General features: G+C 44.4%; 1 protein-coding gene across 1 annotated transcript in view; it reads right to left on the bottom strand.

Annotated features, from left to right (window-relative positions):
- Window positions 1-21,223, bottom strand: part of TAF1B (TATA-box binding protein associated factor, RNA polymerase I subunit B) — a 63,775-nt gene that overhangs the window by 32,236 nt on the left and 10,316 nt on the right. The window contains exons 6-8 of the mRNA XM_036262962.1: window positions 17,165-17,318; window positions 10,917-11,073; window positions 4,724-4,823 (exon numbers count right to left, since the gene is read on the bottom strand). Coding sequence (XP_036118855.1) covers window positions 4,724-4,823; window positions 10,917-11,073; window positions 17,165-17,318 — 411 coding nt within the window. The remainder of the gene's footprint in view (window positions 1-4,723; window positions 4,824-10,916; window positions 11,074-17,164; window positions 17,319-21,223) is intronic.

The following is a 21,223-nucleotide window of genomic DNA, read 5'->3' as shown; positions in this document are numbered from 1 at the left end:
ATAAAGCCGAAAAAAATAAAATAAGATAAAAAAAGAAGGAAGAAAGCAGGCAGGTCTGAAGAAAATGAAATGACATCTTTAAGGTGCTGAAAGAAAAGTACAAACCCAGAATTCTATACACCACTAGTGAAAATGTCTTTTAAAAAATTAAGACTTTTTTGGATCAAGAAACACCAAAACGATTTACTGCCAGGAGATCTATACTATAAGAAATGTTAAAAACATTTTTTTTTTTTTGGACAGGAAGAGTACCAGAAACATGTGAGTAAACATCAAATAGTTTTTCTCATTTTAATTTCTTAAAAAGACAGTGACTGTCCACACCGAAAAGAATCTGATGTACCGTGGGATCTCTAACAAGGCGAAAGTGGAATGTCTGATGCTCAAGGCCGAGAGCAGGACAGCAGGAGTATACTGCTGTAAGGGTCTCCCACTGTACATGTACTGGTACATTATTACTTGCAGCAGTCTGTGATAAGTTCAAGATGAATACTGTACATTCTAGAGTAACCTCTTAAAAATAGAGGTATAATTAATAAATCAATAATACAGATTAAATGAAAAAAATCTTATTTCAAAAGAAGGGAGAAAAAGAATAAAGACTGAATGGGACAAATAATAGTAAAATGGTAGATTTAAACCCAACCACATATATAATTACATCAGATGTAAATGGTCTAAAGTCTAAACACTTTAATTAAAAGGCAGAGATTATCAGACTGGCTAAATAATATCAAGGCTTTACTATGTATTAAATACCCATTTTAAATATAAAGACATAGCCCTGACCGGTTTGGCTCAGCGGTTAGAGCGTCGGCCTGTGGACCAGAGAGACCCGACTTCGGTTCCCACTGAGGGCATGTACCTCGGTTGCAGTTTGTCCCCAGCCCCGGTTTGGATTGTGTGGGTGGCAGCCACTCGATGTGTCTCTCTCACATAGATGTTTCTCTCTCTTTCTCTCCCTCCTCCTCCCCTCTCTCTAAAATCAATAAAGGAAAATAATTAAAATACTTTAAATATAAAGACATAGATAGGTTAAATATAAATGACTGAAAAACGATATATTGTGTTAAAAAAAAAAGCTGAAGTGGCTACATTAATATCAGACAAGGTAGATGTTAGAACAAGAAATATTACCAATATTACAAAACTTGTTTCCAATTGTAAAACCTGAGGAGGGGCAGAAAACAGTTTAGATTTGACACAATACTGAGAATACAATATTTCAGGCTGAAACACTGAATCATCACCAGAAATAAATGTAGCTGTATCATAGCTGCAGGCGCTTCTTATCACACTAAAGGCTTAAGAGAGGCTTCTGAGAAATGTGAGCCACACTGGCTGTTACAGTAACAGTCTCTTGATTTTGCACATTTTATGTCACTGTTGCAGTTATTTAAACATTTGGCAGCAATGAAATCCATTACTATTTGAAAGGACACTGAGAATAAATTTTTAGAGTAATTATTTGTATAGAGTGAAACTTGAGTATCTACGTCAGTATATGTGAAGTGAAATCCAATTTCTTAATCCAAACGTAATTACTGGTTAGGTACCAATCCCAAGCATCAACCTGAGCCCAGGAAGCAATAGCTTTTGCAAGAAGCTGAATTTATGGTAATCAAAATTATAAGATATCATAATGAAAAGGAAGAGTCACAGCCATAAACTTCCTGGTACCTACTTTGAGAAAAATTAGAAATAGGCACATTCAAAGGTTTGATGTTCTTTTAACAGACTTTTAAAATGAAAAGTTTATTTTCCAAAACTGATACATTTCCTCCTCCAAGCAGCTTGATCACCCTCTTCATCCCCACTTTAGAGAAAAAGATTTTCCATCCAGGGGCCTGGAAGGGAGCCTATCACCATTTGAATATACAAAATATACCTACATTTTGAATATATTATCTCAAATAGTCCTCACTAGAACTGCAATAAAGAAGAGGTATATTTATTCCCAACTCACATTTCTTGTGAGGCTAGTTTCCTTATTAGAAAAATAAGAAAAGTGAATTAAGTGATCTCTAAATCCCCCACCCCCACTTCAATATTCCATGACTAAATAAAAAATTCTGGTAACAGAAGCTTACAGTTTGTTAAAGGCAACTAAGTAATAATTTTAGGCACCAGAAAAAAGTGCAAATAACCCCAATCAAGCAAACATTATCAATAATAAGTTGAATGGTGAATGGCTCTGAGGAACCAGGTTAAACCCCAGTCAGGATGGAAGATAAAGAATATACTAGGGACTGAGAGGAGAGAGAAGAGGAGAAAAGAAGGGAGGGAGACAGAGGAAAGACAAAATATTTTAATAACCAAAACTAAGCTAATATTTAAAGCAAAAATGGTACCTCGGTTCCATTGTTTCCTCTAGGAAAACAGAACAAATATCAAGACACACACCTAGAATTATTGAACCAAATTGTTCTGCATTTTCCTTTCAGCAGAACATATAAACAAGGCTTAGATGACCAGTCATGAACAATTTTTAGCAGCTAAATTTAAACTACTACTTAATGAATTATACAGATTTAAAAATCAATTATTTGAAGAAAAACTTCCATGAGACAGTTTCATGGTGGCATCAGTAGTGCCCATACTTCCTCTCTCATTGAGCATGGATGCTATTTAAAAAGATAAAAATCCAATTGACCTTAAGTCAGGCTAGTTCCAAAACTAAGGGCTGGTGTTATTCTTCCCCCAGATGTGGAAGGCCTCCTGAGCGGTTAGGTGTACCTTATACCTCAGTGTCCTCCTCCCGACTCCCAGAGCACCCCACATCTCTGACAAACTACCTGGGGTCTGGAGTGCTGGCTGAAAAAGCAGGATGTATCCTCTGTCTCCAGCCCTTAAAATCAACTACTGCAACCCTGCCCAGCTGAGACACAGACTAAGCTGCTTTTATGAAGGTCCACCCTTCGGGAAGACTGCTCCGGTCAGCCAGCCTCATGCCTGTGCCTCGTGCAAGATGCATGTACACGCCACCCCACTGTCACCACTGCCCAGACCACCCTCCAGCTGGCTCCTCTGCCTCATGCTTTCTGGTCCTGGTTGCCATCTCTGCCACAGGGCCACCTCTAGGCTTTAGTAACCAGTTGGGAGCTTCTTTTTTGCCTTAACAGCTTATACTCACTGCCTGCCTCCCCCATTGCTTGGTACGGTTTTTGTCTCTTTTTTTGTCTCCTTCCAAACGAAGGCTGCGTTGGCCCTGCTGGACAATGTTCAGAGTGAGACTACCAGGCACGTTATTCAGTATCTCCATCTTAGCTTCCTTGTCTGTAAAATAAGGGCAGTACTGCAGCTACTATGTACTTCATAGGGTCGGTAGGAATAATAAACGAGCTTACAGTGTCTTTGTGGCAGGGCCTGTACATGAGAAGCTCACCCACTACTAATATTTATTTTGTTATTTTTCCAGGTCAAGTGGTGGCTGCAGCTGTACCCTCCTTCCTCGTGCTTCCCACGGATGGGCAAGGGCATGCACGCCTGGAACTTGTCTCATCCCTCCTGGGTATAAACAAACCGCGACTGTAAGGAAGCAGCACCGGGAACCCACCTCCAAGCCCTGCGTCCTCTAAATCTACGGGAACTGCTCCGGCTCAAGTTGTTCTGAGGACGGAGCCATTTCTGATTTAAAAATCAAATGTTCTCCACCAATCATTCACAATGACCAATATTCTAGTTCAATGCAAAATGCTGCTAATGTTTAATAATGTCAGGTGTAAAGAGTTATGGTGTGTTGCAAACTTATTTATCTGTGTTTCCAGTCATCCGTTTCCTTCTGGCTCAATGCTTCGAAGTCAGCATGTAATATTGTTATATTTTCATAGCACCTATGTAAGTGCTCCAAAGAACTTGGGTGAACAGCAGGCAAACAGAGCAAGAGGCATACGGTGAGCACAAGGCCGAAAGTACGAGAGTTCCAAGCCTGGGACCTCCAACTGCATGACGCTGGCAAATGATTCCACCTTTCTGAGGTGTTTGCTCAGACTCACAATTGGGATAAAGTGAACCATAATGATCACACAGGGGTTAGTAGGGCTCACAAATGTCTCTCAAATTAAACTGCAAACGATGTGAAGGTCGTGAAGATTAGGAAGGTCTATGAAAACAACTCCTTAAGTGGGCAAGTGGAAGATAATGTTTAAAATTAATAATATTTAGTAAACTGAAAACCTTCTGATGATGAAAAAAGGGAAGATAACCTTTGAGTACTATAAATAGTGATAAAGACTCATAATTAAAGGACAGAAGCCCTTGCATAGGAGACATCTGAAAAGAGATCTAGAAAAAGACGCATGTGAGCCAAGACTTGAAATATTGCCTCTTGCAACAAGATAATAACTTTCTTTTACTTTCTCTAAAGCAATACAGTATACAAATAACAAAAGACACTTTTTAGAAAATTTGAAATTACTTAAATGTTTCTATATAAATCTTTTAAAGTTTAATCTCAACAATATACCTTTTGCAATGCACATACCTTACACTATCGCTATATTTTGAGGATAACCTAAAGGATTAAAAGGAGCCACATAGGAAAATAAAAAATAACAACTCTACTCTTTTTAAATTATGATTAATGTTCCATATTTGGACAGAACATAAACTAGATAACTTTTAAAAAAACTCCACCACCAGATAAGAAGCCAGACAAAGACTCTAAGTCACCACACCACTCTTGTGTCTTACTAGTGACTACAAAGTAAAGAAAAGAACTTACCTCTATGGCAAAGATTCCTTTGTCACGCCCATACAATTTCATCTCTTCTGGAAAATGCTGAAAAGCATTTATGTATGGAATATGGCCCTCTTCAACAAATCTGTTTTTAAAAAGAAAGAGTTTCAAAAGAGATATGTACTGATTTGTAAAAGTCATCAAAATAGTTGAAAATGTTGTATTTCAAAGACAAGGTAAGAATCGGTTGAGTGTGCTGTTAACATATTTTTAAGGATGATAAATCTGAAAACATCTATTATTCCCTGTGTCCACACGTGGAGAAAACACTCAGTCAACTATCTGACGATCTCCTGGGCTTCTGACGGACCTCAGGGGAACGGTTCCCAGGAAGCGTCTGTCTGCTTGCCCGCGACCAGGAGGCGTGCAGGCCAGGTGTCCCTTCTCTCCCGTCTCCCTCGCACGATGAGCTCCGACTCAGCTTTCAAATCATTTCTTTAGGGAGACCTCCGGTGACCCGTTTTCCTTGTTAGAACACCTCCTTGTCCGCCCTTCTGTCCCCTGCAGCTAGCACAGTGCACGGCAGGTGACTGTTGCTAGGAGAGCAGTTACGGGAAAGGGCCTTGCCCCTCTGCTTGCCACTCCATCCCAATGTCTGGTACATAGTAGCTGATCAAATAAATTCGAGTAAATTATTGAGTTTGAAGAAAATAGCACATATATAAAAATGAACACATATAACCCTGGCCGGTTTGGCTCAGTGGTTAGAGCGTCGGCCTGCGGACCAGAGAGTCCGGGTTCGGTTCCCGCTAAGGGCATGTACCTCAGTTGCGGTTTGTCCCCGGCCCTGGTTGGGGTTGTGCAGGTGGCAGCCACTCGATGTGTCTCTCTCACATCAATGTTTCTCTCTCTCTCTCTTCCTCCCTCTCTCCCTCCCACTCTATCTGAAAATAAATGCAAAAAATGTCCTCAGGTGAGGATAAAAATAAATAAATAATGAACACATATACATATTTATTTACAATTAATTCATTAATTCAACAGAAATTTATTGAGTACTATACATCTAACAGTATTCTAGGCTGTGGGGATACAGCAGTATAAAACAGGAAAATATTCTTGTTCCTAAGGAGTTTACATTCTAGTGAAAAGAGAAAGATGACCAACAAAACAAATAAATGAAATGTATAGTATGTTAGCTAGAAAAAATAGTAAGGAGAAAAATAATATAGGGAAGAATAGAGAATGAGGAATGGGGGTATTACAACCTGATATCTGTATCTATATCTATATCTATATCTATATCTATATCTATATCTATATCTATATCTATATCTATATAGATAGATAGATATAATTTTTAAAATAAGAAAATTGTTAAGGAAAATAAGATAAAGATGGAATAAATTAGTATACAAAGTATTTGGCCTCAAAGTCTGTTTTGGGTACAGCTAGTAGTTAAAGAGCAATATTGATTCAACTTTAATTCCAAGTTAAACATGTGATTTAACTTTTTAGTCTACTGAAAGTTGAGAATTAAAATAAAAATGTTGTGTAAAAATGATATTTTATAAAGCTTAATGAGGAAACAGGGTTCATTAGAGCAGCCCTGTAGGAAAACCCACCTAGGTTTCATTAGTTTAATTTATGTAAAAGTATCTGTGCATAGTAACAGTATCCATACTATTTTGGAACTGTTTTTTGGCTCGTCCAGCACCGCAGGAGGCACGAGGAGTTCAGAGGTGACCCGGACACGAAGAGCCCCCACCACGACCCAGGCGGCCAGGCAGGCAGCGCGCAGATGAGTCAGCACGACGGCCGCAGAGCCCATGGGCGCAGTGCTGCGGGCGCAGACGAAGGCCCGGGAAACCTGCCCGGGAAGAGACGCCTACACACAGCAGTTCTCGGGCACCTGGGATTTCAGCAACTTCCACCATTTATAAATATTGCTGTTCTTTACCTCTTTCCAAAGTATTTTTTCTTTTTGAATTTGAATTTCCTTTTAGAAAAAAATATATACTTTTCAAAAATATATACTTTTCTAGTCCAAGTTCCAAACAATCTATTTCCCTTGGTAAGTATTATCAGATGGGTCTTTGGATCAGCCAAGAAGTTGACAGAGGAATGCCACAGACTATAAGCCCCTCCTGACCCACACGGTCTCCTGGAAACAGTCACTATTTACAATTTTACTATATTTTTCAAAAGTCTCAAGCTGTGCCAGGTTGAAAATTTAACAAGCTGGCTCTTCACTGCAGATAATGTAAGAAGCTCTGCATTCAAGCCACATCTACCTCCACAATGTATCCTGAACCACTCTCCCCGCTCCACTTCGACTCGCCCAGCCCGCCAGCCGCTGTCTCCCTCCTGAAGGGCAACAGCCCGGGCTCCCCCTGCTCCCCCCTGGCTTCCCGGGCCCCCTTTCCCACGGCTGCCCGAATGACCAGGCCTGCCTCTCCTGCTGCATCTTTTGATTGGAAGTATGACTTCAAATACTTGATTAGGTAAGAGAGTATTCAGGCTTTCTATGTCTTTTTGTTACTAATCCTCACCAGAGGATATTTTTCCGTTGATTTTTAGATAGAGTGGAAGGGAAGGAGGGAGAGAGAAACATGAATGTGAGAGAGACACATCGATTGGCCGCCTCTCGCAGGACCCTGACCTTGACCAAGAATGGAACTCGAGACCCCTTGATCCACAGGCTGATGCTCTAACCACTGAATCAGACTGGCCAGGGCTCTCCTGCTTAATCTTCCAGGGGCTTACTATCACACTCCTAATGAGCATGGGTGTCCTTCTGGAGTGACGAATATGTTGTAAAAATAGAGACGGTTGCACAACCTTGTAAATATACTGAAAACCCTGAATTGCATTTTAAAGGGTAAATTTCATTGATTATAAATTATACCTCAATTTAAAAAAAAATCCAAACGCCTAACTTGGCTTACAAAGACCTATACTTGGCCTCTGCCTGTTAGGTCGCTGCCTCAACCTCCGACTCCTTCAGATTTGCTTACTCTCTCACACTGGCCTTCTCTGCTCCTTAATCACGGAGCTTTGGGTCTTGGCACTAGTGACCTCCCTCTACCTCGAATGCAGCACTTCTGATAGTCACCTGCTGGCTCTATTTTCATTGGAAGTGCAGCTTAAATCCCACCTTCTCAGCGAGACCGTCCCCAATAACCAGTCTAAAGCAGCCATCTAGTCATTCTCTGTCATGCTATCCCATTTCAGTCTTCTGCACAGCACTTCACTGTTTGATCATTTTTTAAAAAAGATTTTCTTTTTTAAAAATATATGTTTTTATTGATTTTTTTATAGAGAGGGAGGAAGAGAAAGACAGAAACATAGATGTGAGAGAGAAACAGACTGGCTGCCTCTTGCACGCCCCCTACTGGGGGCCAAGCCCGAAACCTGGGCACCAGCTGGGCTGTTTGATCATTTTTTATATATTTAAGTATTTGCTTATCTGTTTCCTCCTCTAGTCTTGAACTTCAAGAGAGCAGAGACTTGATCTATATGGCATCTCAAGAATAACACCTACATATGATCGATATTCGATAAACATTTGTGGAATGAATACATGTTGGCTATTTTTATTTATTACTGTTATTGGTAGGTAGGCAGGATCCTTTAAATGCTATTTTAAGGGTTAAGAATTTATCGTGAGGACCATGGCTGCTGCTAAAAGATTTAAACAGGGGAGTGACATGTAGGATCAGTATGAGACATACAGGTATTGTAGTCAGGTATTCTCTTCAAACCAAGGTTCTTTAAATATCTTTCAAAGTTTGGCAGTAGTTCTCAATTTAGCATCTACAGAAATCTCTTGGACGGCTTATTAAGACAGAGATTACCAGGCCCATCCCCAGAGTTCCTGGTTCAGAAGGTCAGAATGGGCCCAGGGATTTGCATTCCTAACAAGATTCCAGGTGATACTGCTGGTCAGGGGACCACACTCTGAGAACCTGGTCTCAGAGCATTTTCTCAGAGAAAGAGGACCTTCTCTTCTCCTATTACTCCAAGCAATTAAGCTCGGTCCCAAACTTGTGGCCCTCCAGCTAACTAGATCCAATCTCCTTGAAGGCACAGTAAATTCCCCTGGAGGGAGGAGCAGAGGGAGGGAGGAAAGGAGTGGAAGATGGAGAGAGGGAGAGAGACAAAGGTGTAGGGCATCATCCTCAGTCTTCCAACCACATACGTATAACATTCTCCCTGAGAAGAATTTCAGGTAAATATTTTTTCTCTATCTCATTAGGTCTCTAGGAGAGTCCTGTTGTCCTCTTACAGACCGCCCTGTGTCGGGTGGCTAGCCCCTTACCAGCATCAGTGATGCGATCAGACTGCGTTTCTGTAAGGTCCCTCTTGTTAAGGAGGAAAATGGAGAGAGCAGCACGAGACTGTGGGCAAGGGCTCACCTGGGAGGTTTCTAAGTAATCCAGTAAAGACAGAGGCAGAGGCAATGGGAGAAAGACAAGTGGTTTCGAGTTCTTTGCAGTCCGATTGGCAGGACGCAATGACTAACTGGGTGTGCACAAAGAGGAAAGAGTCGGGGCGATTCTAGGCCTCTGGACAGGAGGCACCAGAGGGCTTGGTGTTCATGAAGACAGAAAACACTGGGTAGAGAAGGAGCTGGGTCGAGGCAAAAGATGATGAACCTCGTTTAGTCATGCTGATCCTGAGATACCATGAAGACACCCAAGGAGTGTCCAGCAAGCAGTTGTGTATATGGATGTATACGGATCTGGCCCTCAGTAAACAAGTCCGGGCTGGAGATATAAACTTGCGAGTCATCATCTTAGAGATAGTAATTAAGCCTTGGGAGAAGATGAGATCACCCAATGAGGGCATACAGAGCGAATTGAGGTTTTAGCTTCACAGTAAAACTCAATGAATCCTGGACTATCTGCACGCAGAGTCAATCACGTCTGAGAAAAGCCTTGTTATTTGGTTGATGTGGCCAAATTCAAAGGCACTATCATCACTTACTGGAGGCATTTTATTTCGTCAAAAGGCTTGGTGCCAAAAATGATGGTGATGGTGAAGCAGAAGGAAGAGGAGGAGGAGGAGGAAAAAGGAAGAGGAACAACAACACTGATTCTTACTGTGCGCCAGGCACTGTCCTAAGTGCTCTCCACGCAGCACTAATTACCGGAAGTAGCTGCAACACTATGAGGTCGATACTAATGTCCCCACTTTACCAATGAGAAAACAGGCAGAGAGAAATTAAACTTGAATTAAAACTTACATAAAGTTGCCCTGGCCGGTTTGGCTCAGCGGTTAGAGCGTCGGCCTGCGGTCCTGAGAGACCCGGGTTCGGTTCCCGCTAAGGGCACGTACCTCGGTTGCAGTTTGTCCCCGGCCCTGGTTGGTTGTGCGGGTGGCAGCCACTCGATGTGTTCCTTTCACATCGATGTTTCTCTCTCTCTCTCTGTTCCTCTCTCTCCCTCCCACTCTACCTGAACAAAAAATGGAAAAATGTCCTCGGGTGAGGATAAAAAAAAAAACTTACATAAAGTCACACAACATTAAGCAGCACAACCCAGGAGTGTGGCTCTAAATCTATGCTCCTAAACCACTCTGCACACTGATTAAACCCAAATGTTATTAACAAGAATACTTAAAGCAAGGGAGAAATTAACATATTAATGATTTTGGCACATCTTCTGTTTAATGAGAAATTCTTATGCACAATGCCATAATTTACTCATTAACCATAAAACCCTGTAGGTTATCTTGAAAAATGTAAATACCGACTATTTACATAACAGGTTCTTCCAATAGTTTTGTTTTCAATTGTACCTTATGAACACAGACAACCTATGTTTTAGTGCTTGCGTAACTACATTAATAACCATTTGCAAATGTAAAGGTCATCTGTTCATCTTCTCTCTCAGAAATAAAAAACACTAATACTACTACTTAAATGTCACTTTTTATCTTCAAAGCATTTCATTCACATTAGATAATTAATTTTCCAACACCCGATGTAAGGCAAGTACTACTATTTCCATTATATAAATAAGGAAACCAACAAGGTGAATTACTAGCCCAGAGAGGAGAACTCAGGCTGCCCAAGCTTTCCAGTCCCTTAGTCAATTTAAGCTTCAGAATCAGAACTCAGGCTGCCCAAGCTTTCCAGTCCCTTAGTCAATTTAAGCTTCTTAGTAAAATACAAAACATCTAAATGTCCCGTACTTGGCGCAGGTCATCAGCACAAGGCCCGAGGCCAGCCTACCTCAGCAGATCTGAGAGGGTAAGCGTCTCCCTCCGCCACAGCAACGACAGATAGCAGAAAGCGAGCGTGGCTGGCAGGGTCATCTTCACAATCCCCTTCTCCTTCCGTAAAGAGTAATCCACTCCGTCAAGAGATCCAGAACAGATGGATGCCATTTCTTAGGGGATAAATGGAGAATTTTTAAAGTGCAAGTAACCACTTTGGACAACAAAAGAAGAAAAAGAATAAACTCCAAAGCAGCATTCTAAATATCTTAAAATTAGGTTGGAATTGATAAAATCTTTATAAAGAGCAATTGGCAATAAAGGCATGACAGTTTAAGAGGAAATGGGCAAAAGGTAATTGTTGACTCTTTGTGGGAGCTAGATGGACTTGGATACTAAAGAGAGATTTGACCTGTTTTAATTTTTTTACAGTGAACATGAACAGTTTTTCTTTTTATTGATTTTAGAGAAAGGAAGGGAGAGGGAGAGAGAAATTGAAACATGGATGAGAGAGAACACTGATTGGCCGCCTCCTGCATGCCCCCCACTGGGGACCAGGCCCATAACCTGGGCATGTGCCCTGACCGGGAATTGAACCGGTGACCTCTTGGAGTGTGGGTCAATGCTCAACCACTAAGCCACACTGGCCAGACAACAATTTTTCAATTAAATAGAAGGATAAACAATGACAAAGCAAAGCAAAAAGCGTCCCCTTCTCTGAGAGGCTCTGCACACTCCAGCCAGGGCAGCCCCTCCTCCCAGTCCCATCCTGTAGGCAGCCTCTACTGGGGACCCCTTTATCCTCACTCATTCAACACTCTTCATCTCGTTCTCAGTGCCACCGTTCTAGGTCTGGGGGGATGACAGTGACCAGTGTCTCCCCACTCTTGGAGCTTACATTCTACAATGGGAGACAGTCAGTAAACAAACACACACAATGACAACAGACAGATGTGTTCACAGCGCAGCAGCAATGGAGGGCACACAGAGCACGTGACGGGAGGGCCGAGCCGTGCTTCCCCGCAGTGCTCAGAGAGGCCTCCTGGGAAAGGGACACCTGAGCAGGCCTGGAGGGACCACAGAGAAGTGTTGAGGCTCTCGGAAGAACACAAGGGCATCAGCAGCAGTGCACCTGAGGGACGGCAGGGAGCCAGTGGGCTGAGCGCACCATGGGCGAGGGGAGACTGGCAGGTGATAAGGAGGGACTGGAAGGCACATCATGTGAGGCCCTGTGGTCACAAACTGTACTGTGATTTTATTTATGATAAGAGGAGTCTGGAGACTGTTAAGCAGAGAGCAGCACGATGTCATTCGTGTCTTTATAAAGGTCCCTCTGGCTGCTGCATGAAGAACGGCATTACAGGAGGGCAGCAGGGGACAGAGGACACCATCCAGGACAGTAAGGACGGCTCTCAAACAGGAGCAGCAGCACTGCAGGTGGTGAAGATGCCTGGATTCTGAACATATTTTAAAGACGGAGTCAAAGGATTCCCTAAAGGACTGGATGTGAACTAGGAGAGAAAGTGAAGGCAAGTATAATTCTAAGGTTTTTGGCCAGAGCAACAAGAATAGAGTTGCCATTTACTAAGACCAGGGAGATGACAAAGAGCAGGTTTGATGAGACAAATTCGGGTATCAGAAGTGCACATGGCGCGTGTAACATCTTACTAAACATACAAACAGAAATGCGAAGTGTCCAACTGAAAATGAGGATCTGTAGTTCAGAGGAAAGGCTGGGTCAGAGACAGGGATGTCAGTCCAGCGATTGAACAGCTGGTGTTTAAAGCCAGAAGTGAGGCAGACAGAAAGCAAGTGAGGAATGACCCCGAGACTCAGCTTTCTTGGGCAAACACCCTCCAAAGTAATTTCCCAAACCCGCGGCCCTTCCTCTCGCACTGGTCGGTACCCGAAGCCTCCTTGCTCCTCCCACTCCTGGCCAAGCACCTTGCAGGCAGGCAGCCCGCTCACAGTGTCCCGGTGCCCCGCACAGGCCTGAGCACGGAGCAGGAGCCCAGCCATGCTGGTGACAAATAGATCTTGCAGTTCTACTTCTTGGGTTTTCATCCCAGTGAAATGGTTCTGAAAACACGCGAGGTTCAGGGTCCAAGCATGTTCCGGCGGCCCTGCTTATGATGTGAAAAATATGGCAAACGCCTAAGTGACAGGGCTAGAAATGTAATTAAATAACTCAGTGTTTTCAATCAGTGGTTCTCAAGGGGGGATGGAGGTTGGGATGGGGAGGAGGGTGTCTAGAGGGGTAAAAGGAGAAATATCTGTAACAAAAATAAATTAATAAAAATTGAAAAAAATTCTTTGGTTGAACATAAAGCAGCAGCCTTTGGCTTCTGGCTATGAATGTTATTTCAACAATAAGGAGGTCTGCATTAATCATCTTACATAAATAAATAAATAAATAAATCAGTGGTTCTCAAAGTACCGTCCCTGGAGCAGCTGCACTGGGGACGGCTGAGCGCGGACGAGGGCTGCACCAGTCTGCGCTCTAACATGCCCGTGGTGTTCGGATGGGTGCTGGCGTTTGAGGATGACTGTTTTACAAGATGTATGAAGACAAAGATCTCCATCAAATATATAAAATTATATATATATAAATAACAACTTGCAGGAACTTCCAGTTAAGATGGCAGGTTGAAAACACACATTAGCCCCTGCTGTTTAACTACAATTATAAAGGCAATTTAAAAAGATACCCCCAAATAAAAAAAGATAAACCCAAGAACAAAGAACATGGAAAACGGGATGAAAGCAATACAACTGTAAAGGCCGCAGAGCACTCGGACAGGCGCTGAGTGCCCAGCAGCCCTGCGCCAGCAGACCCCAGGCCGGCAGCAGGGAAGCCAAGAGCACACGGACAGGCGCTGAGTGCCCAGCAGCCCTGCGCCAGCAGACCCCAGGCCGGCAGCAGGGAAGCCAAGCCCTGACTTCACCCTGGGACCTCTGAGGAAGGCTCAGGATGGTCCAGACCAGGTGCCCCTGGGAACGGGCGAAGGTGGGGCTTCCCAGGAGGGCTGCCTGAAAGTCTGGTCCAGAAGCAGAGAGCACTCAGACTCCTGCCCCAGCCCCAGTCTTGGCAGAAAATTGGAAGTTCCTCCCCCAGAGAGTAAAAGAAGGGACCTGGAACAGGGACCCTCAGTCACATGCACCGTTGACAGAGGGGCATCTTACTGAAAATGGGAGGAGCCAGTGAAAGGTTACACAATGGAGTCTTGAAACGACTCCCCCCACTGGGGCCTTCTTCTTCCCACCCACTTCCCAGCACAGCCAGGATTACCCCCAGGGCTACCCCCAGGGCGGGGTGGGGATTTCGAGGTGAGAATGCTGCAGATTCACTGAGGAAAGAACCAGACAGACCACCCTCTCCCCCAGAGCAGACCTGACAAGACACTTCAGTCTCCGTTCTTCCACAGGACCCGCCATCTCAGGCTCACTAGACATCTGAAGAAAGCTTCCAACAGTCACACCTGGCTTAACAAGGCTGTTCTGAGAAGCTCATCCCATGCTAACATCATGGAGGTACTCACACAAACCTCCTGGTATTCGGCCACTACACACCTAGATGTGCTGGGGGCAGGGAGAGGGCTGTGGAGGGCGGTGCCCCTGGAGGGGAGCAGACCTCAGGAGGGAGGGAGCGGGGAGACAGGGAAGAGAAAGGGAGAGGAAAGGGCAGCAGAGATCCAAAGAGCCCAGAGAGATTAAAGCTTGAGATAAAAAGAAAATAATAGGGAGAGAGACCCAGAGACAGAGAGAGAGAGGGAGAGACAGGAAGGGACTGGAGGAAGGGAGTGAGTTTGTGCGCAGTGTGTGCACAAAGGGGGGAGTAGGGTGGGCTCCCCTCCTCCCCAGCTGGTCCTCACTTCCTCCCCACCTCCTGGCCTCCACCTCCGCCTTCGCAGAGCGAGTGAACAGCACCCAGAGCCTCCTCCTGTAGCTAACTACCCAGAGCTGGAAGCAAATTCGGCATCACAGTTGGGCCCAGCCTCTCCCTCCAACACTGCAAACTTTTCTCTTGTAATCTCTTATAATCTTATGGTGCTCGGTGTACATGCAGTCCCCCATCACCCAAATGTCATTATGTGGCACGTTGTCTGTATAAAAAGCAGAGGTCAAAACACTCTAATCGGGAAATATCATAATATCCTCATCAAAATAAGAAGATGCTCCACAAAAACGAGGGAGTAAACCAAAGAAGAAGATGAAACAGATCGAGTAAATAGGAATTTAACAAGAGGGGCGACAGAATGGTGGCGATCACAGCCGGCCGGTCACAGGTGTAAAGGTGCATCAGTCCAGGTGGGAGCAGACAGAAGCTGCAGAGACGTCTTCCCGAAGGAAAACTGACAGAACACCAAGGAACTGGGAGGTTCCTTCGGAGCTGGCAGGAAGTGTGGAGATGCGTTAGTGATGAATAAACAGAAAACTAAACCAAGAGGACAATTACCAACACTAGAAAACCCAGAGGACAGACAGGAAGTGGGACACAGGAAGCTATGTGGCTCAGTTCTGAGTAGCATTTTAATACTTATAATAGTTTGAGCACTAAATATTGATCTAGTAAAAATTATAATTATATTGGGGAGACAGAGAATGAAAAATGCAGACTCGGGTGCTGGTGACTGGTGGAGGAGGGGCGTGAGGTGTGTGGCGGAGGGAATTTGTAGCCCAGAGCCGGATGCAGCGGGCCTGGGACACAGACAAAGGCGGCTGCAGGAGAGCAAGGGGGCGCTTCTGTAGAGCAGGTCCTGTGGGGGAAACGGGACTACAATTTATTTTTTATTTTTATAATTTTTATAACAAGCCTTACAAATATATTTGAATTACATGTACATAGCATGAGCAGGCAGACAGCTCTGGTTGGGGGTTGGGGGAGTCCAGGGATTGAGCATAAAAAAGAAAATAAAAGAGAGAACTCATGCACGTGGACAAGTGTGATGATCTCGGAGGGAGGTGGAAGAGGGGATAGAGGGGATAAGTGGTAATGGAAAAAGTACAATAAATAAAATAAAAAAGTAAAGAATGAAGAAATAGCTCACTTTTTTGCAAAAACAAAGTAAGAAAACTCTTCCCTTCTCTCTCTCGCTATGTGAAGAAGAAGCTTTCTGGAATGATCTCCTATAGCAATAGTGGTTACTTCTGGGTGGTACAATAACTGCTGACTTCATTTCCTTTGTAACAGGAGGAGTTACAGTATATTAATAGTTACATTTAATGTAAGAACTAGAATAAAGCTCCGAGGATCGCCACTTACTACAAAACAAACCACAGACGTAACAGGTAAACGATCACGATGCTTCAACAGGCGGAGGCTTTTGAGTCCTGGTCCCCGGGCACGTCTGAGTTCGGGCTTGCCGAAGGCACGGGAGGGAACTCCAGAGATCACAGCTCTCAGTTACTCTACGACCCTAACTTCTATGGACAGAACAGTAACTTATCTGATATCTGTGTCATGTGCAGTCCAGCAAGAAATGTGGATACGCTGATCAAAGGAATGGCTAATCTTTGAGGGGCAAGGGGCTTGCAGAGGAGTTCATACAAGAAACGTTTTGCTGAAAATGTTATACAACCACACTTAACCCAGATTTCACCCAGTTCTGACACCAGAGGGTTTGGAAGCGGTCTCCCAAAGCACTCTGTCAACACACATCAAGATTCTAGTCACCTGTAAGAAAAGCCTGGTCTGTCCTTTGAGGTCTGTTTTCCTCCATGTTTTTTTTTTTTTTAAATGTAGTTTGGAAACAACTAAAATCATGAATAAGTGATTTGGCAAGGTCTATATCTGTAATTTTAAAGACTCCTTATCTATTTTAAATTATGGAATTAAATCAGAAAATAAGATCATACACACGTAATATGGTTTTATTCAGTTTGCTTTAGTCTATGCTTAGAACCTGGGCATATCATTTTGACTCTTGTCTACCTTACCAAATGGCTAAGTTCTATCTTTTCTCTGCAGTAACTTTTCTTTGGACCTCTGAGCCCACACATATATATGATCTTTATTGAGTTGGCCTCCTTCTTTCTGGATCTGCTTACTGTTTAGCTCCCTTTAAACATCATATGAAAATATTCACATGGAGACAATATACCTTCTGAAAAATTACACTATGATTTCATTTAATTTACCTTTTTCTTAGCTGGATGATTTTGCTAGGCCAACTTCCCTTCCATGGAACAGGAAGCGACTGGACTACATTATTTCCAAGGAGTATGACCAGCTTTAAAACTCTAGGCGGTCTGAGTCTCTGTTACCTGACTGTGAGGCTGTGCCGCTGGGGAAAGGCTTCCGAGTGCGGCCATCAGACTGAGACTCTGCGCCACTTCCAGCAAAAGAAGGGCAGCTGAAGTCACTCAGCAGCTCAGGCTCACTCCCCCAGTCTGAATGACTTGGATCATCTCCCAAGACCTGTTTGCAAAATAATATAAAGTTACTGCACAGGAATTTAAAACCGCAATCAATTTCCATGAACTTAAACAATTCCTGACCAACACAAACACCATAAAGAAACCACTCTAGCCCTGGCCAGTTTGGCTCAGCGGTTAGAGCATCGGCCTGCAGTCCGGAGAGACCCGGGTTCAGTTCCCGCTAAGGGCACGTACCTCGGCTGCAGTTTGTCCCCGGCCCTGGTTGGGTCGTGCTGGAGGCAGCCACTCAATGCGTCCCTTTCACATCGATGTTTCTCTCTCTCTCTCTCTCTTCCTCTCTCTCCCTTCCATTCTATCTGAACAAAAAATGGAAAAATGTCCTCGGGTGAGGATAAAAAATAAATAAAATAAAATAAAAAGAAACCACGCTAGATAACTGCGACTGTCCGCCAAGTCTCTAAGACCCAAAGACCTTCGCTGGGCTGCGGGCTCCCGGGCAGCTCCTCCAGTGCTTCTCGGAGACGGGCAGCCGATGAGGGTGAGTCAGGGAACCACCAGGCTTCCTTCTCCCTGGAACTGCCAGCCCTCTGGCAGCTCTGGTCCCACACCGACAAAACACCAGTGTCAGTGATGACTCCGTGCACACCGACCGGCCGCCTCTCTTCTCCCAGCCAAGCAGGGGACCTTTGCTTTGGATCTGCGCTAATTCCACGCCTGCCTGGACTGTCCTTCCTTCCCCTCTCCAGCTCGTGAGTGACACTACCACATCATCCTTCTAATGGCCCTTCTTCAGTGATTTCTCGTTTCCTCGAACTCCTGCAGCACTTACTGTTTAAAACACTTAATTGACAAGGGTATACTATCTCATACCATTGTTTAATTTTTTTACACATGTATTGTTGAAATGGTAGTTAGAGTGTCCTAAGAAAGGTCAGCCGGCTGCTGACCTAAAAGCCTCATTAGCCAATATTAACCTTGGAGGAACTGATCACAGAAAAGAAGCCATGTTCCCAGTCATGCAGGCCGAGAAACTTGATTGTATTAAGAAGAGATAAGACTGAGGTTAAGAAAACTCACAAGAGCCCTGGCTGGTTTGGCTCAGTGGTTAGAATGTCGGCCTGGGGACCAAAGAGTTGCGGGTTCGATTCTGGTCATGGGCATGTACCTTGGTTGCAGTTCAGTCCCAGCCCTGGTCAGGGTCGTGCAGTAGGCAGCCAGTCAGTGTGTCTATCTCACACTGATGTTTCTCCCTCCCTCCCACTCTGTCTGAAGATATGGAAAAGTATCCACAGGTGAGGATTTAAAAAAAGAAAAGAAAACACACAAGAGAATAAAGAGAAAAAACCACACAAACCAGGGACAAGGTGCTGGTGTCCTCCGTCAAGCACGTCCCCTCTGTAGTTAAGCACGCGAGACGCAGGTGCACTAGGAAGTGGCGGGTGTGCGTGGACTCACTGAGACCATGGGAATCGTCAGGAGGCTCCCGCAGGCTCGCACAGACCACATACCCCACCCTGACCCTCCTGGTGGGCATCCAGCTCCATCTGCAGCCAGCATCTCCCTTCAAGCACCCAACCCCACCCCTCGCTCTGCTCACAGATTATCATCACTTCCACTCTCTCCTGTCACCTCCTGACAGTACACGAATACGCCGTCGTTCGTCCACTTCCTGGACTCCAGCTACAGTGCGGTCTCTGCGCAAACTGCTGCACTGTGCTTCGCTCTTCGCACGTCACAGGCGCTGTGTTTATTATGAACTGAAGGCAAGACTGCACCGCACAGACTGTGAGCTGCCTTATTGTTACACTCTTCGTTTCCGTGGTCCGGAACCGAGCTCACAGTGTCTCCGAGGAACCCCTGTACTCTTTGCAGCAGAGCACCTAGACAGTTGTCCAGACCTGCTGTCCCCACTTCTTTCTACTGCTCTATCTTAAACCCCTATGCCAATAAATCTTTTTTTGTTTTTGCATTTTTAAATTAATGTATTTATTTTTATCCTCACCCAAGGACATTTTTGCATTTATCTTCAGATAGAGTGGGTGGGGGAGAAACATCGATGTGAGACAGATACACCAAGTGGTTGCCACCCTCACAACCCCAACCAGGGACAGGGACAAACTGCAACCGAGGTACGTGCCCTTAGCGGGAACCGAACCCGAGACTCTCTGGTCCACAGGCCGATGCCCTAACTGCTGAGCCAAACTGGCCAAGGCTGTTTTTCCGTTTTAAAAAATATGCTTTTATTAATTTTTTAGAGAGAGAGAAACAGAAACATTGATGTGAGAGAGAAACATCAATTGGTTGCCTCCTGCATACCCCTACTGGGGATCAAACCCATAACCCAGGCATGTGCCCTGCCGGGAATCGAACCAGGACCTCTCAGTCCATGGGACGACACTCAGTCTGCTGAGCCACAACCAGCTGGGCCCACAAAACTTTTGATACCCCCACTCCACTCATCAGTTTTTTGCTCTCTTCCTTCTTGACTGGGCAGCAGCATTTCTCACAATTGATCACTCCCTTCCTCTTGAAACACTTTGTTCTTTAGTTTCCAGAATGTCCCCTCACTCTGGGCTTCCTCCTACTTCACCAGCCGTTTCTCAGACTTCTTCACGGGTTCCTTTCATCCCAGACACTTAACCTGGGAGTGGCCTAGAGCTCAGTTCTTGGTCCTCTTCTGTCTTCACTCCTTGGTGATGTCATGTCATCTCATCTTGTGGTTTTCAATACTAGGTACTGTGTTGTTCTCAATTCTACAATAATGCTGCATCTTACAAACAATGGCACATTAGGTTTGATGATTATAATGTAAACTGACAGCCTCCAAATTTATACCTCCTGTCCAAATCCCCCTCCTGAACGGAAGATTTGTGTTTCTAATGACTTCTGACATTCCTCTTGGATGTCTGATGGCTGTCTCAAACCTGATGGTCCACACGGAACTGCTGATCCTTCCTGCTCCAGCCCTTATTTCAGCTGATGGCAACTCCTTCCTTCCAGCTGCTCAGGTCAAAACCCCTAAGAGTCCTCCCTGATGACCCCTCTTTCTCTTACTTCCTACATCCAATCCATCAGGAAGTTCTGTTGGTTTATCCAAAGTTCATCTAGAACCCTACCACTTACCATTCCCATTGCTAACCAGCTGGGCCCAGCTACTCATCTAGAGCAGTGCTTCTCAAACTGGAGAGCACACAGGAAGCCCCGAGGGGCTGGGTTCCAGGCAGACTCTGACTCAGCAGCCCCGGGCAGGCGAGGCCAGAAGCTCTGACCGTCTGACCGAGCTATCCTCAGGGCTTACTCTCTCACTTCCTCAAGACCCCCCAGTCAGGGACGCCTTCCCTGACCACTGTTTCAAATAGCACCCTTCGCTGCCACCCCATCTTCTGTCCCCCTTACCCTGATTTATATGTTTGCTTGTTTGCTTTTTCTGTAAGTTTTACGTTTTTATTTCCCCACAATCACACATGTCAAAAGTAATGGAGCCAGGTTTCAGATGCAGACCTCTTAGTATTCTTAGAACAGTTATATCCAAAGCACCAAGAAAATATTTATTGAATACTTGAGAAGACCAAGTTTCTAATTTAAAAGCACTTGTTCCTTTTTCCTTCCAAAGTTGAGTATAGTTGTCCTCTTTTGATAGAACTTCTATTACTAATTTACATATCAGCTTAAAATTTTGTTAATTGCTTATGTATTCCCCAACAAAATTTCAGTGAGACAATAATTATGACTTTACAAGTGTGTTTACTCAAGTCAAAACCTTTTTTTTTTTTTTAATCCTCACCTGAGGATACTTTTCCATTTATCTTCAGATAGAGTGGGAGGGAGGGAGAAAGGGAGAGAGAGAAACTTCAGTGTGAGAGGGACACATCGACTGGTTGCCCTCCGCACGACCCAACCAGGGCCGGGAAGGACCACAACCGAGGAACATGCCCTTGACAGAAT

This window comes from Molossus molossus, unplaced genomic scaffold (assembly GCF_014108415.1).
Source record: "Molossus molossus isolate mMolMol1 unplaced genomic scaffold, mMolMol1.p scaffold_m16_p_15, whole genome shotgun sequence".
NCBI lineage: Eukaryota > Metazoa > Chordata > Mammalia > Chiroptera > Molossidae > Molossus > Molossus molossus.
Note: the sequence above shows the minus strand (reverse complement) of the source record. Positions and strands in the feature narration are given on the sequence as shown.